At 32.3% G+C, this 20,462-nt stretch overlaps 1 protein-coding gene across 1 annotated transcript; it reads right to left on the bottom strand.

Moving 5' to 3' along the window:
- Nucleotides 1-18,106: 18,106 nt before the first annotated feature.
- Nucleotides 18,107-19,975, bottom strand: LOC115965950 (aspartic proteinase nepenthesin-1). The gene has a single exon (XM_031085271.1). The coding sequence runs from the start codon at nt 19,573-19,575 to the stop codon at nt 18,241-18,243; it is 1,335 nt and encodes a 444-aa protein (XP_030941131.1). The 5' UTR covers nt 19,576-19,975; the 3' UTR covers nt 18,107-18,240.
- Nucleotides 19,976-20,462: the final 487 nt, after the last annotated feature.

Raw genomic sequence — 20,462 nt, 5'->3', positions numbered from 1 at the left:
TATGAAAGGAAAGACTATTCCTTAGTGTGGATGGAAGTCTATTCCTTGTTAAAGAGGTAATGCATTACTAATCCAAGAAAGAATAGCAAAAGAGTCTTATAAATAGACAATGCTACAAAGAATTTGATGGCTTTAGCTTTGGTTTTGGCCCAAGGGTCCTCCCTATGGGGAGAGGGAAAATAGAGCATGAAACCAAGAGAGAGAAAATAGATTTTCGCTTGGGAGGAATGCAAGAGGAAGGAGAGAGCAATGTATTGTTGCATTCAAGAAGATAGCCAAGGAGGAGAAAGTAAAGTGTTGTTGCCTTTGAAAGAGATAATTAGTGTGTGTGAGTAAAGAAAAATAAGAAAGATTTTTCTTTAACCGTGAGACATACATAAGATTTATTGTAATTGATTTGATAATAGTAAAATTATTCGGAGTTTGTCCCATAATTTTTTCCCTTCAAAGAGAAAGAGTTTTCTATGTAAATATTTGTATTCTTGTGTGTGATTATTATTTTGGATTGCTAATATTGTTGATAATATTATTTAGGACCCAACAAGTGGTATTAGAGCCGTCGGCTAACAACAAGGTGTATCTGATGAAGAAGTTATTTAATTTGAAGAAGGCAGAAAGCACTCCTCTAGCGCGGCATCTAAATGAGTTCAATACAATCACAAATCAATTATCCACGGTGGGAATTGAATTTGATGATGAGGTTTGTGCATTGATACTTTTGGCTTTTTTACCAAATAGTTGGGAAGCCATGAGAATGACAGTGAGTAATTTTGTAGGGAAAAGAAAACTCAAATATGATGATATTTGAGATTTGATTATAAGTGAAGAGGTTCGCAGGAGAGATGCAAATATAGACAATGCAGAAGATCAAGCTTTTGTCATGGAGAACAAGAGTAGAGGTAGAAGTAGAGGACCTAATGATTGGAAATTCAATGGTAGGTCACATTCAAAAGATAGATCTCAGTTCAAGGAAACCAGAGAATACTTTTATTGTGGGAAAAATGGTCACTTAAGAAGGGATTGTTGGCATTGGAATAAGAAACAAAATAAAGGAAAATATAAAAAGAATGATAATGAGAAAAATACTACAACTGCTATGATTGATGAGGATGTTGTGGTGCTCTCTACTGAAGAGCAAAAGTGTGAGCATGTTTTTAATAATGACGTTGAATGAGTTGTTGATTCTGCAGCCCCCCACCATATTATCCTTACGAAGGGGTTGTTTACAACGTACAAAGCAGGAGACTTTGGTACAGTGAAGATGGGTAATTCTAGTTACTCAAAAATTGTAGGAATTGGTGACGTGTGCATTGAAACCAATGTTGGTAGCACTATGATGTTGAAGGATGTGCGACATGTTCCAAATTTAAGGATGAATATGTTTTCTACGTTGGCTATGGATCGAGCAGGTTATTGTAACTACCTTGGTAATGGAGGATGGAAACTTACTAAGGGGCCATTGGTTGTTGCAAGAGGACATGCATGTTGCGGTTTGTACAGGACTCATGTGAAGACCTGTAAGAAGAAGTTCAATAAGATTAAAAATTTTGAGAAGACTCCAAAGATAAGTGTTAGGATTAATGCTGTTAAAACCAAGAAGGTGAAATTCTCATTGCCTAATAGTGCTTCAGAAGAGGAAGTGATAGGTGATGAAGAATATGAAGATGCTAAGGCTATATGGGATGATGATGAAGTGCAAGATCCTAAAGGTCTTGAGTAGGGGGAGCAATATCCACCACTAGAGATTTTTGAACCTCACGAGAAGAAGACCATTGAAGAACATCAAATTGTTAGCTTCAAGAATAATTGGGCTTCTGATGAAGGGGAGCCAAGGGATTGGATTAAAGAAATCCAAGATCAGATTAATTATTTGAGAATGAAAGGGATTGATGTTGATGAGGTGTTCTTAGTATTGGTGAAGATAATGAAGAAGGTCAAGCCTTGTGTTGGCTTGACTGACATAAAATTGAATTGAGGAGATGGAATGAAGATCTTCTCCCATTGGTGGGTTGGAGGGGGAGATTGTTGTGGGTCCAGCCCAATTTTGTGGCAAGAAATCCATGTAGTGAAAGAATTCTAGTAGAAATAGGGGACCTCTTGATCCAATTTGTGTTTGAGTAAGACTTGTTCATGGCCCATAGAGAGGTATTGAAGCCCAGAAAAAGGTAGAGAGTCACACATAAGGGGAGATTGTTGGGTTACACATGTAAGTGAAGTCCCACATTAAATAAAGATAAGAAGAACGAGTGATTAATATAATATAATTGAGCACATACTCATAAGACTTAGGCCTTTTGGGTTAAAGTGTGTCTCTATATATTATATTAATTATTCAAGAAAACTCCCCAAGGTGTTTATCCCCTCAACATATTCAATCATCAAGTTTCGATAGGTGATTATCGCTTCTTGATCTATTAAAAGAGGATTTTGGGTATCTATTCTATTGTGGCTTGATCATTAAAAACTCATGAACACAAACTTTGATATGTTTTTAATTAAAGATGGCTGCCTTGGTTTTTGTGCCCTACTTACATAACATATTAATTTTTTTTTTTTTTTTTTTGAGAAACCAGATCCATATAAACGAAAAGAACAAGCAGAAACAACAATTACAAAGCATCTATTCGGATTACATCAGACACACAAGGAGGAATTTCTTCAATCCAGACTATCTCTGTGTCAGCATGAATAGCATTGCGGGCCAAAGTGTGAGCAACTTGGTTTGCCTCCCTCTTTGTGTGATGAAATTCTTGACTGTCACGCACCACCACACCATTAATATTATAAACTCAACTTCAGAAGGTTAAGAAACGTTGCAGCTGTACATATAGTACAAAGAGATATTCTAAACCTAATCTATTCAACTTGTGAGTTTAAAATGATATTTACAGCAGAGTTGCTACCTTATTGGTGATCAAGATTGGAACCACACAGTCCACCAACCTAGTGTGTCATTGAGGTGATCAAACCTTTAAAATGGGTCCTTGGATTTGGCCAAAGGTTTCGATCATTAACATGGATTGATCTTTAGGGGTCCATTGACAAGAATTTAGACTTTTTGAAGCTGTTGTGGGTTGCAACAATGAGTTTATCTACTAGACTAGATTAGTGTATAGCTTAGACTAGATTAGTCCATTAGGCTTAGCCTAGTATACTGTACTTGTAATTTACTTAAATTACTTGTACTACACACGTACTTAGCCTATATAAGGTTCTCTATTGTACATTATTATTTACACAGAATTTACAAACTATTCAATCTTTCTTTCTCACTTTATATTCTTAACACTAAGTAACAAAGTTTCTTGATTGTGAAGTCTTTATTTTATAGTAGATTGCCTTATTTGGTGTACATGTGAGTCATCCTCGTAGTTTTTTTTTTTTATTTTTTTTTTTAATTTTTATTTATTTATTTTTTTATAAATTTTTTCCTTTGGAGACGTTCTCCATCAACATTCCACTTCATCACCCAATTGTTGTCTCTTATTTTTATTGTTTTGATTATCTTGCTTTACAGCTTTAGTGACTTGCTGATTTTGTGGTTCAAATCACCATAATTTTGATCACAAAATTTGATTAATTGGTAATTAATTGATAAATATTTATAAATTAATTACCAATTAATCCATGCATAATTAATTTGGGGTCTAATGTCTAAACTGATACTTTAATTATCAATATATATCATATTAGATTTTTTCTTCAAATCCGAGGTGTGTATATTGTTATATATCATCATTTTTTTTTTTCTCTTGAATTATATATGCCAAACGTTTGGGTAAAGATTAGATAATCAACAACTTACCAACTTTTTTTAATAAATTGACTATACTTGGGTTTACTCTTCCAATTTTTACTACAATTATGAAAAGAGTATTTTTTACAGATAAATATTTTCAAAATTAGGCTTTGCAGGAAGAAGAAAGATGCCCCCTCCCCCCCCTAGAGGTTTTCCTTTGTTTATGTTTTGTTAACACTAAATGGATATTAATTTTAGGTAAAGATATTGATTTGGTAGTTAAAAAAGCATTTGAGTGTATTGATAAAATATTTTGTTTTTAGTTTGTGTCTTTAAGTTTAGTGTGTGTTTGACATTAGCTTATTTAAATTTTTGTTGAAAATGTATTAAAATATACTTTCATTTTGACAAAGTGGCATTTTACAAATCTGTATATAAAAGATAAAAGCTAATCAAATAAGCTAGGAACAAACGGACACTTAGTCTATTTTTTATTCTTGAATTCTAATATTTTTGCTTTGACTCCCAAAAAGTAAAATTCTATTTCCAAATGTAGCAACAATGTTTTACACTTGCGCATGAAATACATTGAAAACCCTATGGACAAATAATATGTGTGATGGAGCTTGAGATCTTTGGATTTGCAACGTGTCTTTTCAAATTTATTAAGCCCACTGCCCGGGTGTTTCCGAAGGGACCAACTCATATAAATAAGAAGTGAGAAGTTTACAATAATGATGATTGTTTTTCATGAAGATGTCTCAAATGATCACAAAACACGTTTCTCTTTAAAAGACAAACTTTTTACAAGATTAAGACAATTGGAGGAATATATGGGTGTAGTATACCTTCTAATAGAAATAATAGAAAAAATATCTTATGAAATGGTCTTATAAAACTTCTTTTAAATTATGTATGGATCCTATATGCTATGAGAGGGCGGTCTCATGACATACCCTTACTAACAAAGAAGCTCATTGGAAATGCTTAGGGATTAGGATTTTGGTGAGATTATAAACATAATAACAGTTGCTATATTAGGTAATGAAAGTTATTGGTCACGTGAAATTCTTATTCATGATGACTTTGCAGTTAGCAGGTGAAGATAGTGATTTTCAAGTCATGGACAAACTTGAAGCCATGTATAATTATGACCTTCAACCGACCTTACAATGATACCTATGTACTTTTTCCATATTCTAGCAAACAAAATGACATTGATCAAAGTCAAAAGGTGCCACGTTTAATGGCCCAAAATCAAAAGATTATGAAGATTTTTGGCATGGCAGGTATATGAAGGCATTGACAAGTACCAAGTTAACAGGAAGGTAGAATAAAAAGGGTGGAAAAGCTCAAAAGCAAGTAATATAATTAGGATTCTCATATCTTAGTAAAAGGGAGAGCTGGGCTGGGCATAAGGTGGACTTGTCCCTATCATGCCAAAGATTTGAGAGATTTCAAAAGGGTACAAGGAATGGAGTTTAGCAATTAAAGGTGGTGTGGAATTGGGACCATACCCTAGTGTTATTGCTTTGCTTTTTGTTTGGTGTCCTAGTTGTATATTTTGAAGGCATTATATTGCTCATCTGCCATTGGCCGGTGGTGCGCACTCTGGTTCATCTCCAACATAATATGCTCTATTCACTACATATCCCCTTCCCTATGCTTAATATTATCCACCAATATCACTCAAATTAAACTAATGGTCTTCTTCATATCAAAAAAAAAAAAAAAAAAACTAATGGTCACTATGGGCTATTTGGTAACGTACCAAACAGACCTTATTTTTTTTATAATCTCTCTCTCTCTGGGTTGGTACTGGTTCATGGTTGACTCCTTCTATCACGCGCTAAATTCAGATAGAGTACAGCATCTTATGATTACTTCATGACCTTTAAGTACAGGCGGTGCCAACCATAGTAATCTCTCTGCACTGAGCCAGGCCAGGTTGGCCCGCTTCATTCCTGTCACTGCCAGTGCCAGATCTTGATTCTCTCTGATTTCTCATCCTATTTATGTGGAATTGAAAGATTGATATAAATTATTAAGTTCACACACACACACACATATAGGGTTTGGTTAACATGTGCCTTTAATCTATTAACCCATTTATTTTTGAAAACATTTTTTTGAGAATTTAAAAAATATTGATAACTTTTTTAATTTTTAAAATTTTTTTTCAAAAATAATTAATGTGACTAATAGTCAAAATAAAGTATAATTTTTTATAGTACATAGACTAGTACTGCCACATCAGCATAAATTATTAAAAAAAAAAAAAAAAAAAAAGGTAGATCAAAGTTCAAACAAAATCCCTAAATCTCAAACACATTGCTTTGATTCCGCCTCATTAAAACTTGATGACAAATTCAAAGAACATTAATAGAAAAACAAAATCTAATGCAAAAATTCCAACTTGAGCATAAATTCGTATTAACAATCGTCCATAAATGTTTTTAAATCAAATGGGTAATTGTTAAAAAAATTCCAATCTTTCCATCAGAGTTTTCAGGAAAAAAAAAGAAGTAAAACCCAAATCAATGAAGACATGGATGAAGAACAAAATTGGAGTTTTTTTTCTTAACAAAAAAAGGGGTTTCTTTTCCAGTATTTTCTTTGGAACAAAATGCAGCAGAATCGGTACCTAAAAAACTTCAAAAGGCGGATATGGAAGGTGAAAATGCAAGGGTGATAGAGGTAGAGAGAATATTCACTAAGAAAGGAGAAAGGGGAGACCATCAAATAGCCTAAGCCTCTAGTTCAGTCCTCATTGTGACAAACCGAGCAAGTAATCTCACCCCTATGTACTCACGCCACAACTTTACAACAAAACCCAACAGAAAAATTGGGCTATTCAACTCACAACCATAAACAAAATGACTTCATTGCACGCCTCTTATATTAGGTAGTTCCCACCATATGATGGACAATAAATTTTGGGATAGTGATTGTGGGTTTTAGGTGCCATTGCAAAAATAGGCCAACAAAAAGAAAGGGTAATTTCTGGGCTGTTATTTGATAGATTTTCAGATATCTTTATTTTTGTTTGAAGTATTTTGCTAATGGTGACGGTAGATTGAGAGGTTCCGTTCTTTGGCAAGGTGGGGAGATGGGGATTGATTAAGGATGGGAACAAAGAGAGATTTTTATTTTGTATTAGTTTAATCTTTAATGATTTGGGAATCTAAGACAGAGTTTGGATTCAACTTATTCTGCGTTTGCGTTTTTGTGTCTTCTTCTTTTTTTTTTTTTTTTTTTCCTTGCTGTTGTTTTTGACTTTTTAACTTGTTCACTGTACACTTTTCATCAACTCATGTACTGTTCACAACAAAATAAGCCATGGAATGCACACCAGTGGGTCCCATTTACTGTTTATGGACTCACAAATTTCACTTTTCAACAACTTTTTTCATTAAAAATGGATCCCACGATACTATTCACACATTTAAAAATGATTTTGCTACAGTATTTTCAGTTTTCAGTTTTCAGTTTCAGCAAAATAAGTTCTATCCAAACAGACCCTAAGTGTCAATTTAATGATATGGTTTTTTTTTAAAAGGTTCTATTGATGTGGTGGTCCAGGCGGCAGTTATGTGGCAAAAAAATTATACTTTATTTTTTTATTTTTACTGTTAACCACGTCAGCATTTTTCATTTATCGTTTAATGGCAAAGACCATTTTAACCTAATATCAAAAAGTTAGGGACCAAATTGACACATTTAAAAGGTTTAGGACCAAATTGAAATATGACATAAAGATTAGGAACCAAATATGTAGTTTACCCCTCTCTCTCTCTCTCTCTCTCTCTCTCTCTCTCTCTCTCTCTCTCTCTCTCTCTCTCTCTCTATATATATATATATATATATATATATTCTTGAAAACACCTTGAACCCTATTACCCACATCATCTCTAAGTACACCACAACTTCCAATTATGCCCGAATTTCCAAGAGAAGACCCATCTAAAATCAATTTGAACCACCCATGCATTAACAGGTCTCTCCCACCATTCAAATCAAATGAGGAGTTATAATAATATAGTCATTTTTATTTTTTTAAGCGTGGAAGCAATTTTTAGGGTTTTTTAGCCCATTATGCTGTTTTTACAAACTTTTCGTTATTCAACCCAAAGCAAAATATATTAGTTACGTGGCTTCATTTGGAACTTGAGTTTTTGAAACTTGAGTTTCAATATGAAGAACTAGAGTCTCTAAAACTTGAGTTTCATTACGAACTTAAAAAATAAAATCATCTCAAGTTTTTCTCCATAGAACTCAAGTCTCAAAGACTCGGGTTATTCTTTTAGAACTTAAGTTTCTGAAACACGAGTTCCAAATAAGGCCACATAACTAATATGTTTCATTTTTGGCCACATAACGAATATGTTTGCAAAAACAGCATACTGGGAAAAAAAAAAAAAAAAAAACCCTCAAATTTCAAGAGTTTATTAAAGTTTTGCGGCATACATTACTCTTTATAAAAACTATTTAGGAAAGTAAACATAAAAATTTCAAGCAGAAAATTAAGAGAAACTTCTGATTTTTTATCTTTTTTTTGAAAACAGCATAATTAAAGAACCTAACTAGTTCAAATGGTATACATCGAGAATGAGCTGCTCTAGAAGGAAACTAGAATGTTCCTTGCAGTGTTCTTTCCTAAGAATTATATTGGTCCAAATGGCAACTTGAATTCATAATAGAAAGGTCTGATTTTTTTGGGAAATAATATGTTAATATGGACAATGTAAGATATTTTTTGGTAAGATTGCAAGCTCACAACAAGATCTATTACCTGCCACCATTATGCTTCAAGAGAAAAAGACCAAAGTACGATACATTTTTAAGGTATCCCGCAAGGACAATTAGTGTGTACCAGAAATGTTGTGTCATTGGTAAAACTAAAAGTATGACCTCTCGAGGTGGGACTGGGAATGAAAATTCTGGTTAGAATTCTACTTGTTGACTGGAGCACGTACTGATGAATTAGGATCTAGGCAGGAATTGAAGTTATAAATACCAATCCAACTTGGTCAAAGAATATGGGAGTGCAAATCATCTTTTTCTTTTTGCTAAATATATATTATGCAATGTAAATCATTAGTATACGGTGTATAACAGCACCCACAACCGATGTGAATAACAGGTAATATAATATGGAGTCAAATCATACAAGTTGACTAGGTAAATAAGAATCTTAAAATGGGGCCTAGCCATGGAAGTTGATAGCCCTTATATAAGAGTATATCCGGAAAAGTAACAAAGTAAATGCTTTTTCATTAAAGAATAAATATAAGGTTTGTACTCATAAAACGTGGCACGTTATTTATGGTTCACATAAAGTGAATAATTAATAATAATAATAATAATAAAAACTCTTCCTATCAACAAAAATAAAAAATAAAAAAAAAATCAACAAAACTCTAAACGGTTTGAATAGGTGATTCTATAAATATTTTTATTTTTATTTTTTTTTGGCTGAATAAATACTAGGTGATTCTATAATTTATGTAAAATTATAGGTTTCTTTGTACAAGTAACTCAGATTCTCAATTAGAAGTGAGAATGGAAAAAAAAGTCGAATTAGAGTGATGTGAAAAATATTACAAATTGAAATATATAAAATTTATAAACTAATGTGCCTTCGATTACAAAATAACAATTCAAAATTTTATTTATAAATTATTGAAGTTCACTAATCACATTTATCGTCATATTAATTTATAAGTTATACGTAATGAAATTTGTAATAATTTTAGCATTTTCTTTCAAGTTAATAACCCTTGTTTCAAAGGACATGCTATCAACCGATAATACAATAATCCATCAGGTAATTTGATAAGAGTTTTCTAGTTTAGCGGTATTATATAATGAATATTGCTTAAGAAGAAGAAGAAGCTGGGTACAATGATAGAAAATAAAGGACACACCTGCCACAAAATGAGGTATATATAATATCCAAAATAATGTCCTCAGCTCATGTACTCAAAGTTGTATGAGTTTCCTATGTCCTTCTCTAAATCACGCGTTAAGGGTACGTTTGATAAAAGATAAGAAAATTAGTGGTTTAGTCACATCTTTCAGCATCAGTGTCCACTTTTATGCACTAAGATCACATTTGATAAGCTTAAACTAACGTCAATGGTCTCTCCAAGTCTTCCAAGTAACTACAAACCCACAAAACACTCAAAACCTTTATAGAAAACAAATTCCACTTTCCCTCCAATCATAAATACTAAATATAATATATGGTATGCAATGGAGAATCTTATACGTGACTCTGTATTTTCATGTCTGCCAAGAATAATGTTGACTTACAAAGACACTGAATTTTATTTCCTTTCTGGATGACTGGTTTACATTTCAATTTCATCATAATTATGTGATCAAAAAAATAAACCAAAAATGGATATCCCAAAGTGATCAAAATATATATACCTCATGAAATGTGATCGCTATCTTTCATTCTTTATAGAAATAGTGATGATTTGGACGTCCAGAAGTTTTGGAACCATTAGGCGTGCGTGACCGACCACAGCAACAGACAACAGGATTCGAGAGATGGCTATTTCAGAATATCCAACTGCTTAATCAACCATACATATCCATTGTATGTAAATCTGATTCACTGCTTACTTTGATTATCAAGTCAAGAGGGATGCTTTTTAAAATTAAAAAAAAAAAAAATCAATATTTCTTCCTAATATATAATAAGGATGCAGTAGTCTTAAAAAATATGGGAAACATTCTATACATATTGGCTAAAATATATATTATGTAGTTGCGTAGTCAGGATTTGATGTCAAGGTGAAAAAAAAAAATGTAAGCACCAGACACATGCAAACAAATGTTTGAGACTAATCATGGGTTTTAGTTTGTTCATTAGTAAGGTTTTTTGTCGTCAAATAAAAGATATGAAGTTTGAACTCTATTTATATAAAAAAAAAAAAAAAAAACTAGTCGTTGTTTAAGTCTTATGATAAAGAACAATTATTATAAAACATACTTTATAAGTTGAAAGTCTATTGTATCTATTAAAAAAAAAAAAAAAAAAAAGCTTGCACACAAGCATAAATCATTTTGCGACTTTTTTCTGAAGTCAAATTCCACTTACTATAGGCCTGTTTGGATACAATTTATTTTGCTGAAAACTAGAAACTAAAAACTGAAAACACTGTAGCAAAATAATTTTTAAATGTGTGAATAATACCGTGGGACCCATTTAAAATTTTTTTTTTCTGAATAAAGTGGTTGTGGGTTCCATGAACAGTGCACCGTTGTTCAAAGTGAAATTTGTCTCCTTGAAACACGTGAAAAAAAAAACAGAGGAAAACACAAAACTAAAGACACAGACACAGTAAACATGTTATCCAAACGGTCACTAAATATATGAAAAAGGTTGTTAATATTTAGACACACACATATATATCATATTCATTTCATTAAAAAAAATTGAGTTGAGAAGAATGCTCATGAGGGAATAGAATGGAATGAGCATTCCCTCACTATCATTTCATTCATTTCCACTAAATTTCCAAACAAATGAGTAGATAAAGTATTCCTTAAAAAATCCATTTTAACCCCCCTCCATTCCATTTATTTCCCTTCTCCCTAATAGATTGCAAGTCACAACACAAGAATTTGTTTAGGTTAAGTTAGGGTTGTGTTATTTATTTATTTATTTTTAGCTTCTCGTATCTTTTTTTTATATTGAAATTATCTTAGATTGTATTTGGAAACTTGAATTTGGATTTTAAATCAATAAATTTGAATTGTCTAAAATTTCAAATCCAATGATTTTAAAGGTCCTTGGTGGATTTCGTCAAAATCCAAATTCTATATCTTTTAAAATTATCCAAATAAAATATTTAGATTTTACATATCCAAAATCTTATTATCTAGATTATTGTAAGAACCAAGTATAAGACCTATGGGCCTTGGATTACTTTGAGCTCACAATCTATTTGTAGTGGGTTTGAAGATTTCCTACTATGAGTCGTTCTCGGCAGAGAGACTCAAAGCAACGCCCAGTTGATATTCACTCCTTCACTCTTTTCCCTCAAATTCTCTGAACCCCATCTTCTCCCAACTTTCTTCTATTTATAGCCAAAGTTAGTGGGGATGTTATGATTACAGCCACCGTTAGTGCTACTGAAGGTCCAATGTTTTCTGATTAAAGTGGATGTTCAGGTGGGAGGGCGGTGCGGCATTTATGATCTTGGAACTTGGTTCCATCTTGCCCGATTATGTTCGGCAATTCAGTTTCCTGTGCAAATTGTACCTTCTCGGGAAAGGTTTATATACATAACCGGGAACTTTTAACCGACCACTACTTGGACCCCAATATCTTACACTTGTTTGTTCATCAAGGAAGCTTTAAGAAGGGAGCAGGAGATCTGGACCTTTTTGATGGGCCTGTGCCTAAGGCCGGCATAGGACTGGGCCCAGGGCCTGTATGGGCCTGTGCTCAAGGACGGCATGAGGCCGGGCCCGGGGTCTGTGTAGGCCTGGGATCTAGGTACCGTACAATTATGGTTTTAAAAATCGAACCGGGGGCAAAATCGTTTTTGCCTCCTGTTCTTGGTTTAACTCAGTTTTTGATTGGTTTTGGGCATTTTTACCAGACCAAATAGGTGTCTAGTTTTCGGTTGAACTAGTGGAACTGGCCAATTCGGTTCGATTTTTAAAACCATGATCCAAATGCACCGTTGGGGTAATAAAAAATTCCAAACACAAGAAAAAAAATTTGTTTCACAAATAATGGAGTTGGGCCCTAAGTCTAACTAAATTTTTGGAAGCCCACTTCAAGAATATCTGCTTTGGGCTAATTTTACAAGTAGCTTGAACTTTTACCGACCAAAAAAGAAGAAGAAGGTCGAATGTCAAAACTCAAAAGTAAATTCGGAAACTTTTTAGCTTAGTGTTGTAACGTGCAACATCACTTTCGGTTTATGCAGTGGTCACGACTCACATGGCGGCCATGCAAGACAAAGTAAGAAGAACCCACTTCAAACGCTTTCGTTAACATAACATGCATGATAAATGTGTAAGAAGAAAGATGCGATCCGATCCACACACATGAAATGAAAAAAAAGAAAAAGAAAAGAAGGATTTTTCGTCTTTATTAAGGCTTTTCGTTATTAGCTTTTTTAAAGGTGAATCGTGTATTTAAAACATCTTATCGGTTACAACTTACAACCCAATGTTGGCATGAAAGTCGTGAAAAAAGGAAGGAGAATAATGTAAGCATTCTTACATGCTTTTCTTATTCGAAAAATGGATAGAATTTTAATGCAAATCAGAATTGTATCGGTGCAATACATGACTTAATCAAGAAGCATATGTAAACTCAATAAATGATTTAAGAATAAAATAGTAAATGAATAAAATAATTTTATTACATATGAAAAATGTACATCATGTAAGTTCAGGTTTTTAAGCCGTTTGGAATAAGGAGAATATAGCCACTTACCAGTTACCATATAGATACATAGAGATTTGGTTCAATCATGTCTTTAGGACCTAAATTTTATTATATGCCGATGGTATTCTTGTGCGATGCATAGATTAATTAATTATAAACTTCATGTAAGAAAAATGAAATATTTTACAAACATTATTAAAATTATCTTAATAATTAATTAGAGAGTCACTTGAAACTTTATTATTAAATTTATAGTATGTAGTGCGTTATTTTTACCATATTAAAACACATGATAGATGACCAAAATAATTAAAATAAATATCTTATCTTATTTTCTATTCTTGAAAATTTTAATAGAATTTTAGTTGAATTAGAATTTAAAATTTTTAGAAATTTAGGTAATAGAGTTTTATCTAGAGTAAACTATCCTAACAACTAATAAGTCACTTGATATTTTTGTAATAGAGTTTCATTTAAAGTAGACTTTTTTTTTTTTTTTTTAATACAAGATAGAATTTCTACTCTAACCTAATCCAATTGTATATGTGTGTGAAACTCTCTCCTAGAGACTTGAACCCCGGTCCTTTCCCCTCACACCTCATAAGCATTTATACTTGTGAAGTGACCACCGCATCAAGGATGCGCGGTGGTAAAGTAAACTATTTTAATGATTGATGAGAGTATAGCCATTTATTATAGAGAGAATATAGACATTTAATACATTCACAAATTTTAAGACAAAAAAATTAATTGGTGTCTTGGTCTGACGATAAAAGAAAATTATCAAGAATGAACGTCATAGGTTGAAATTTGGGGTGTTCACCAAACCGAAAAAATTGAATCAAAACTACCTACAAAATGGCATAATTGTACTGCACCGTAAATAACAGTGCACGACATCGCACCGTATAGTGTAGTGCAATTTGCGATTTTATAATAAGAAAACCGCACAAACCGTAGTGCACTGCACAAACCGTACTGCACCGCACTCTCTTTATATATTGATATATTTATTATTAATAGTTTAATGACCCTAGTTACTGCACCGCACTCTTTCTATATATTGATATATTTATTATTAATAGTTTAATGACCCTAGTTAAAAAAAAAAAAATTAGTTTGATAACCTTAGCAAGTGTTGACTAGAAAAGTCAGACTAAAATAAAGAAAAACTAGCTTAATAGTTTAATATTTTGCCCAAAACAAAGAGAAAAATTAGTTTTGGGTCGGGTAGGAAAAGTCCAAAATTTGAAAAATATATCGACTTTAAACCGTTTAAACCGTATTTTATACTCTACATTGCACCACACATGTGATCGCAAAAATGAGGTGCAGTGCAGTTATGATTTTGGCTAAACTTTAAACCACATCGCACCACACATGTGACCACAAAAATAAGGTGCGGTGCAATTATGGTTTTAGCTAAATCGCACCGCAAAATGTGATATTAAAAATAGCCCAAAACCGCATCACGAACACCCCTAGTTGAACCTTCACTTTTCTAAAAATTTAAATCCCAATTTTTATTATATAATAGTAGGCCTAAGTCTTACTAAGGGAAAACATAACTAGTAACCCCAATAAGCTAGGCAAAAGTATATTTGTATCTAAAAATTAAAGTTTTGAAATATTGTACACTAGAATAAGCTAAAAAGGCTAGAAAAAAAAAAAAAAAAAAAATCAAGGCAAACGAAACTGCCCCACTACCAAAAAAACCAAACTGGGTTTCAGCGGCGATTTTGTGGCAGTGTAGGAGTTAGGTTTAGTAACAGTTTAAAACCACCACTATAGGTTATTTATTTACCGGGTTATTATATATTGCAGCAGTATTAAAATTGCTGTAATATGTCATTTTTTCTATTTTTTTTGGCATTTTGTAAACCGTGTTATTCTCCATTTATGTTATTCGGTTACATAGTTGTTAATACATGAATCGTATCGTGAATCGATTTTTAATTTTTCCGTATCGTGAATCGTATCGTATCGTATATTGTAAGATATATAAGCACTTAATAAAATCTATAAAAAAAATCATAAATATACATATATAAAGGGTATATTCATTATAAATTTTGAATATATACAACTAATAATTAATTTTTTCATCACTTATGTAATAATATTTAATAAGCTAACTAAAAAAAAAAAAAGCTAGCATGTGTTTATAACATACACATTCAAATTACTTAAATTCAAAAATGATAATATATTGCAAATGACCCAAAAATAATAATTTATTTTCATCATATTGCCTAATCAACCTCATCTAAGTCAATTCTATTATCATGTTTATAATTTTGCAAACTTATTTCTTCATTAAAATTTTCTTTATCATCATTCGTCATTAACATTTAGTATTTCTTCTTGTTCTTTTTATTTTAAAAAAATTTTGTAAAATTTTTTTTTGGCATTCTAGTTTCTTGGACTTATATCAATAATGATAAAAATAAAAATTTATGTTGTCAATTAATATTTTATTCATAGTATATAGAATAAATTTGTAAAAATTAAAGTGAAGAGTAAGTACGTACTGTGTAGTTCAATTATAGGAGAGAGAGGAAAAAAAAAACTTATGAATATGTTATTTTAGTTGGCTAAATTAAGTAAACTAATAATTTTATGTTAAAAACAAGTCCAACAACTTGTTAGATTCAAATAAAAGTACAAATTTTAACAAAAAAATCTCATTTTAAAACATTTGTCTATGTATCGTACGATACGTACAATTTTATGATACGATACGATTTATACGATACACACACTGTATTGTACGATTCATGAATACTTACGATATTCCGATACGATACAGAACTTTTTACATACGATACATATCACGTATTGTACGATACTAACAACTATGTTCAGTTATTGAACACAAAAACTCTATGTCTTCACTTGTTTAAGTGTTTAACACAAACCTTTTTCTGCATCTAGAAAGTTTTCTTAAAAAGAGGATAAATTGCACCACTTCTCCTAATGTAGCAATGTCTTAACTTATCTTTCCTAATGATCACTTTAAACCTCCCCCCTCCTCTCTATCAATTATATTATCCTCATGGTGGACCACGTCACTTGTCCATCATTCTACTAAAAAACTCTCACATGTTTATAATTGCTATCTATGTCAATTATTAGTTTCTATTTAAATGTTTTTTATCAACAACTGATTTAGTAATTTGGTTAAAATGCAAAACTGACCCTCTAAGTTTCTTTATATTTCATTTCAGTTTTCTAACTTTACTTTTGTTCATTTCAGTCCTCTAACTTTTAAGTTTATTCAATTAAGGCTTTTCCATCCATTTTTGTTATATGTTGTGGTTAATTTTTCAATTTTGTAGATTTATCTTCAATTTTTTTAATTAAAAATTTTAATTAATGACTAAAAAATATTTTCTAGATTTTTTTTTCAAAATATCTTAACAAAAGTTTGATAGAAGGCCTTAATTGAATAAATATGGAACTTAGAAGACCGAAATAAATGAAAGCAAAGTTAGAGGACTGAAATTAAATTTTAAGAAATTTAGAGGGTCAGTTTTGCATTTTAGCCTAGTAATTTTAAACATATGAGAGTCTTTTAGTAGAATGATGAACAAATAACGTTGTCCATCATGAGGATAGTACAATATCGCCCCTTATTAGTATTTTCCGTTAATTCATAATTTTTTGAAAGTTGTATTAGGATCAACATGTTAATGACTTTTTCTTTTAGAAAAATGTTAATGACTTCATATTACCATATAATAAAAAACACATCGCATGCACAAACATAATATGCACTATTTAAAAGGTCATCATTGTGTATTCAAAGTGTTTTTTTAGTATTAGAGAGGGTTAAGATCATTAACTAGTGGGTTCAGACAATGTTTTTTCTATTAATTAGACGGAAGATATTGGTGGAGGGAATAAAATGTTCATTATGAAAAGATATGAGGTAATTTTTTTCTCAAAAAAATAATGACATGAGGGTTCTTGTTATGTTTTAAACTAGACAATACAATTGCACGGGGAAAAAGAAAAGAAAATCAAATTTTCCCTAAACAATACTGACGTCCATGGGCATGACAGGAACTATCGATTTAGTACTTTTGAAAGTTAAATCAAGTTAATTATTTATTTTTGTACAAATTTTATATTGAAAATGGAAATACAGCTTGCTTAAAGTAATAATAAAACAAATGGACTCATTTGTGCGATAGTGTGATTGCTTGCACGCCTCTTGACGAAAAAGAATGTCCCTTCTTTTGTCATTTGAGTGATAACAAAGGCACTCCATACTCCATAGTCGTATGTTTTTCGTTCTCCCTTTTTCTTTTTCTTTCTTTATTTTAATTTTAATTTTAAAAAAAATAAGGGATGTTGAGCAACCGTTGTACTTTTCTGCAATAATTCAGGACGCAATGTAATCACACAAGACATACCTCTTTTTTTTAATTCACAAAGACATACATTGTGATCAACGGGGCACGTCACTAGCTATATACCTATTCTATGCTACATATCCCACTAGTTTTGATGATAAATGATCATTTTATTAATTAACTAACATTTTATAACAACATCTAATATTGTGTGATTAAGATCATCTTTAAGCTCTTCTCAAAAAAAAAAAAAAAAAAAAAAAATCATTTTTAAGAACAAAAAAAAGAAAAAGAAAAAAAGATTTGTCCCAATATATAGATTTAACAATAACTCATTCACTCTATGGAGGGGAAGAAAACTTTAATGATGAGGTTTTAAATTAAAAGGACGTAGTCTATAATTTTGAGAACTTGTGATAATAATAAGAAGATAAAATTTGTATAATAATAAGTTGTGAACTTGTGATCCTATAATTTTTAAAGGTTATACCTAAAAAAACAAGTGATGTTTAACAAAATTATATTTTGAGAAAATGCCATTTTAAAATGCTATACCAAACCAGCACCAAGAACAATTATCCGATTAGATTTGGAGATAAAATGTTCATTTTATTAAAGCAATATAATCTACTATAGTAACTATACTAAGAAGATATATCATAACAATCTCATTGAAACCACACAAAGAAACACAGGTAATACAATGGGATTAAACAAGTGATTCACAACCCATCACATTGCTTAGGAATGAACGACAAGGTCTCCTTGGCAAGATCATGGATTACCAAATAGTTCTGCTGCTGAATATTCCCAAAGATTGACATGCCTGAGTTTCCTGAGCTCCCTAAGGCCAAGCAAAGCAATCCCGAACTTGAATCCGTAACCACATAGTTTTCTGCAGGCAAATCCAAATCACCACCATTGAAATGGAAAATCAATTTTGGAACCTCTACATCACTTGTGTCAGAAGGCGATGTAAAGCAAAGATCAAGGCCAGAGACACCCGAAGAATCCACAGGAAGTTTAGTTTGAGCAATGAATTCTTTTTTGAGTGCATCAAAAGCATGACCATCAATGTAAGTAAGGGTTGTGCCAGAGTCTATGATTAGGCCACCACTACCATCATCTTGTACCTCAAAAGTGGATTTATCAATGTCCAAGCGAGTGCCACCAACAGAGATCCCTTTAAGAGAAAGATAATAAAAAGATGGCTGAGATGGATTTTTGGTTAAAGTGGTTGTGGTGATTGATTTTTTTTGCGTGCTATTCACACTTGATAGAGACCCCAAAAAAAGTGAACTAGTTTTTGAATCATCAAGGGAAGTTAAACAATAAGAAAATTTGGGTTCCTCAAGCTGTGAAACCAACGACAAGGGTCCACGTCCAAGACCCACCAAGCCTGAACCTTGGCTGAACCCATCTCCCTCATTGTCACTCCCACAACCGAACCCAACGTTGGGAATTGAAACCTTGTCACCAAACGTGAAGGTCTCGCTAGCCAAAATGCCTTGTGTCACAGAATAATCACCATATTGATAGATATACTCACAACCATCACTAGCACACGTTGAGGCGGGTAGTGCTGAACATAACTGGCTGTTACATGATAACTTAGAGAAAGAAGATGATTTTTTGGGATCGAAAATTGGTGTGGGCTGGTCATAACACTGTGTACAAGGCTTGCATTGAGTCCATATCAAATCACTGCCGGTGTCTAGGATTGCTGAGAAGCTCTCTGGTGGTGTACCAATAGCTAAGTTCATCAGAAACTCACCTGTGCCTGCATGTATTGGTGCTTCAACTTGTGCAGCATCTGATGAGGCTGTGGTGCCTGCACTAAGCCTCTGCAACCTGAGTTGCCCTCGCTTCATTCCTCGCTGGATTCGCTCGAATTTAGTGAGGTTTTTACCTGAATCAACATGTTTGAGTGTGACCCGGAAACCGGTTTGCACTTTTTTGTGCTTAAGAGCTCTCCTTGAGGTGGAAAACGTAGGGTTAACGAATAAGATGACAAGTATTGCTAGTGTAACAAATATGAATAAAGATAAAGAAGCCATGGGTCATAAAGGGTTTTTGCGAGAAAGTGATGGAAAGGAAGTGGTGGAAATATATGAGGTTTTTGTGATTAGATAGTCTTATAGATGACACAGATAAATGTTGCAAACGCTCCGTTCAATAATGAAGGAGATAATTTAAGGAAATTTTTGAAGAGTTCACGATATACCTGCTAGCAGGAGAGATTAGAGGCAAAGTTGTTTGTTACAAGGAAAACCCATAGTGACATTCCAACTCAATTAGTAGTGGAGGTTGAGATATCAGTGTAGTGTGGGGAGCTAATGCCGATTCTTGCGTGGTGGTTGAGGAAAATGAGGTTTCAAGAATCAAAAGCAAATAATAATTCTAGGCAAAATAAAATAAAATTTATGACAATTGGGGTGCGACACTCATGTCTCATACTCTCACGCCTTTGTTTTCTTCACGGGCTATATATATATATCTATTAGATTCTATACAAAACTTAGGTTGAGTAAGAAAATACCAAATTTTGACCATCTACAATTGGAAAAATATTACTAATATGAAAACAATCATATCTGGTGATGAATGTGTTTTGTGAAAAAGAATATAATATTGCATTTTGGACACGCATCTAGATGATTCACGCAGAAGAAGCATATGAAAGCAATAGTTATACGTAAAGTTTTCGCCAAGATCATTGTATATATGATATCATTACATTATTTTTTCTCACTTTTGTGTAATCCAAATTTATATCGAAGTTGACCTATATATGGATTTGATGGGTTGGTGCACTACCTTGTTTACTATTTGCAAAGAAAAAAACATTAAAGAATTTCAAGAAAAAAAATGGACCTGGTTTGTTTGGTTCCCAAGCATTGGTGGCCAGAGGTGGTTCGGTTGTCTTATTATGATTAGGTATGAA

Source organism: Quercus lobata, chromosome 10, assembly GCF_001633185.2.
Source record: "Quercus lobata isolate SW786 chromosome 10, ValleyOak3.0 Primary Assembly, whole genome shotgun sequence".
In the NCBI taxonomy this organism is placed as follows: domain Eukaryota; kingdom Viridiplantae; phylum Streptophyta; class Magnoliopsida; order Fagales; family Fagaceae; genus Quercus; species Quercus lobata.
This window is presented reverse-complemented; position numbering and strand designations above follow the sequence as displayed.

Excerpts from the sequence above, each read along its gene's own strand:
- LOC115965950 (XM_031085271.1), bottom strand. The coding sequence starts at position 19,575 with ATGGCTTCTTTATCTTTATTCATATTTGTTACACTAGCAATACTTGTC.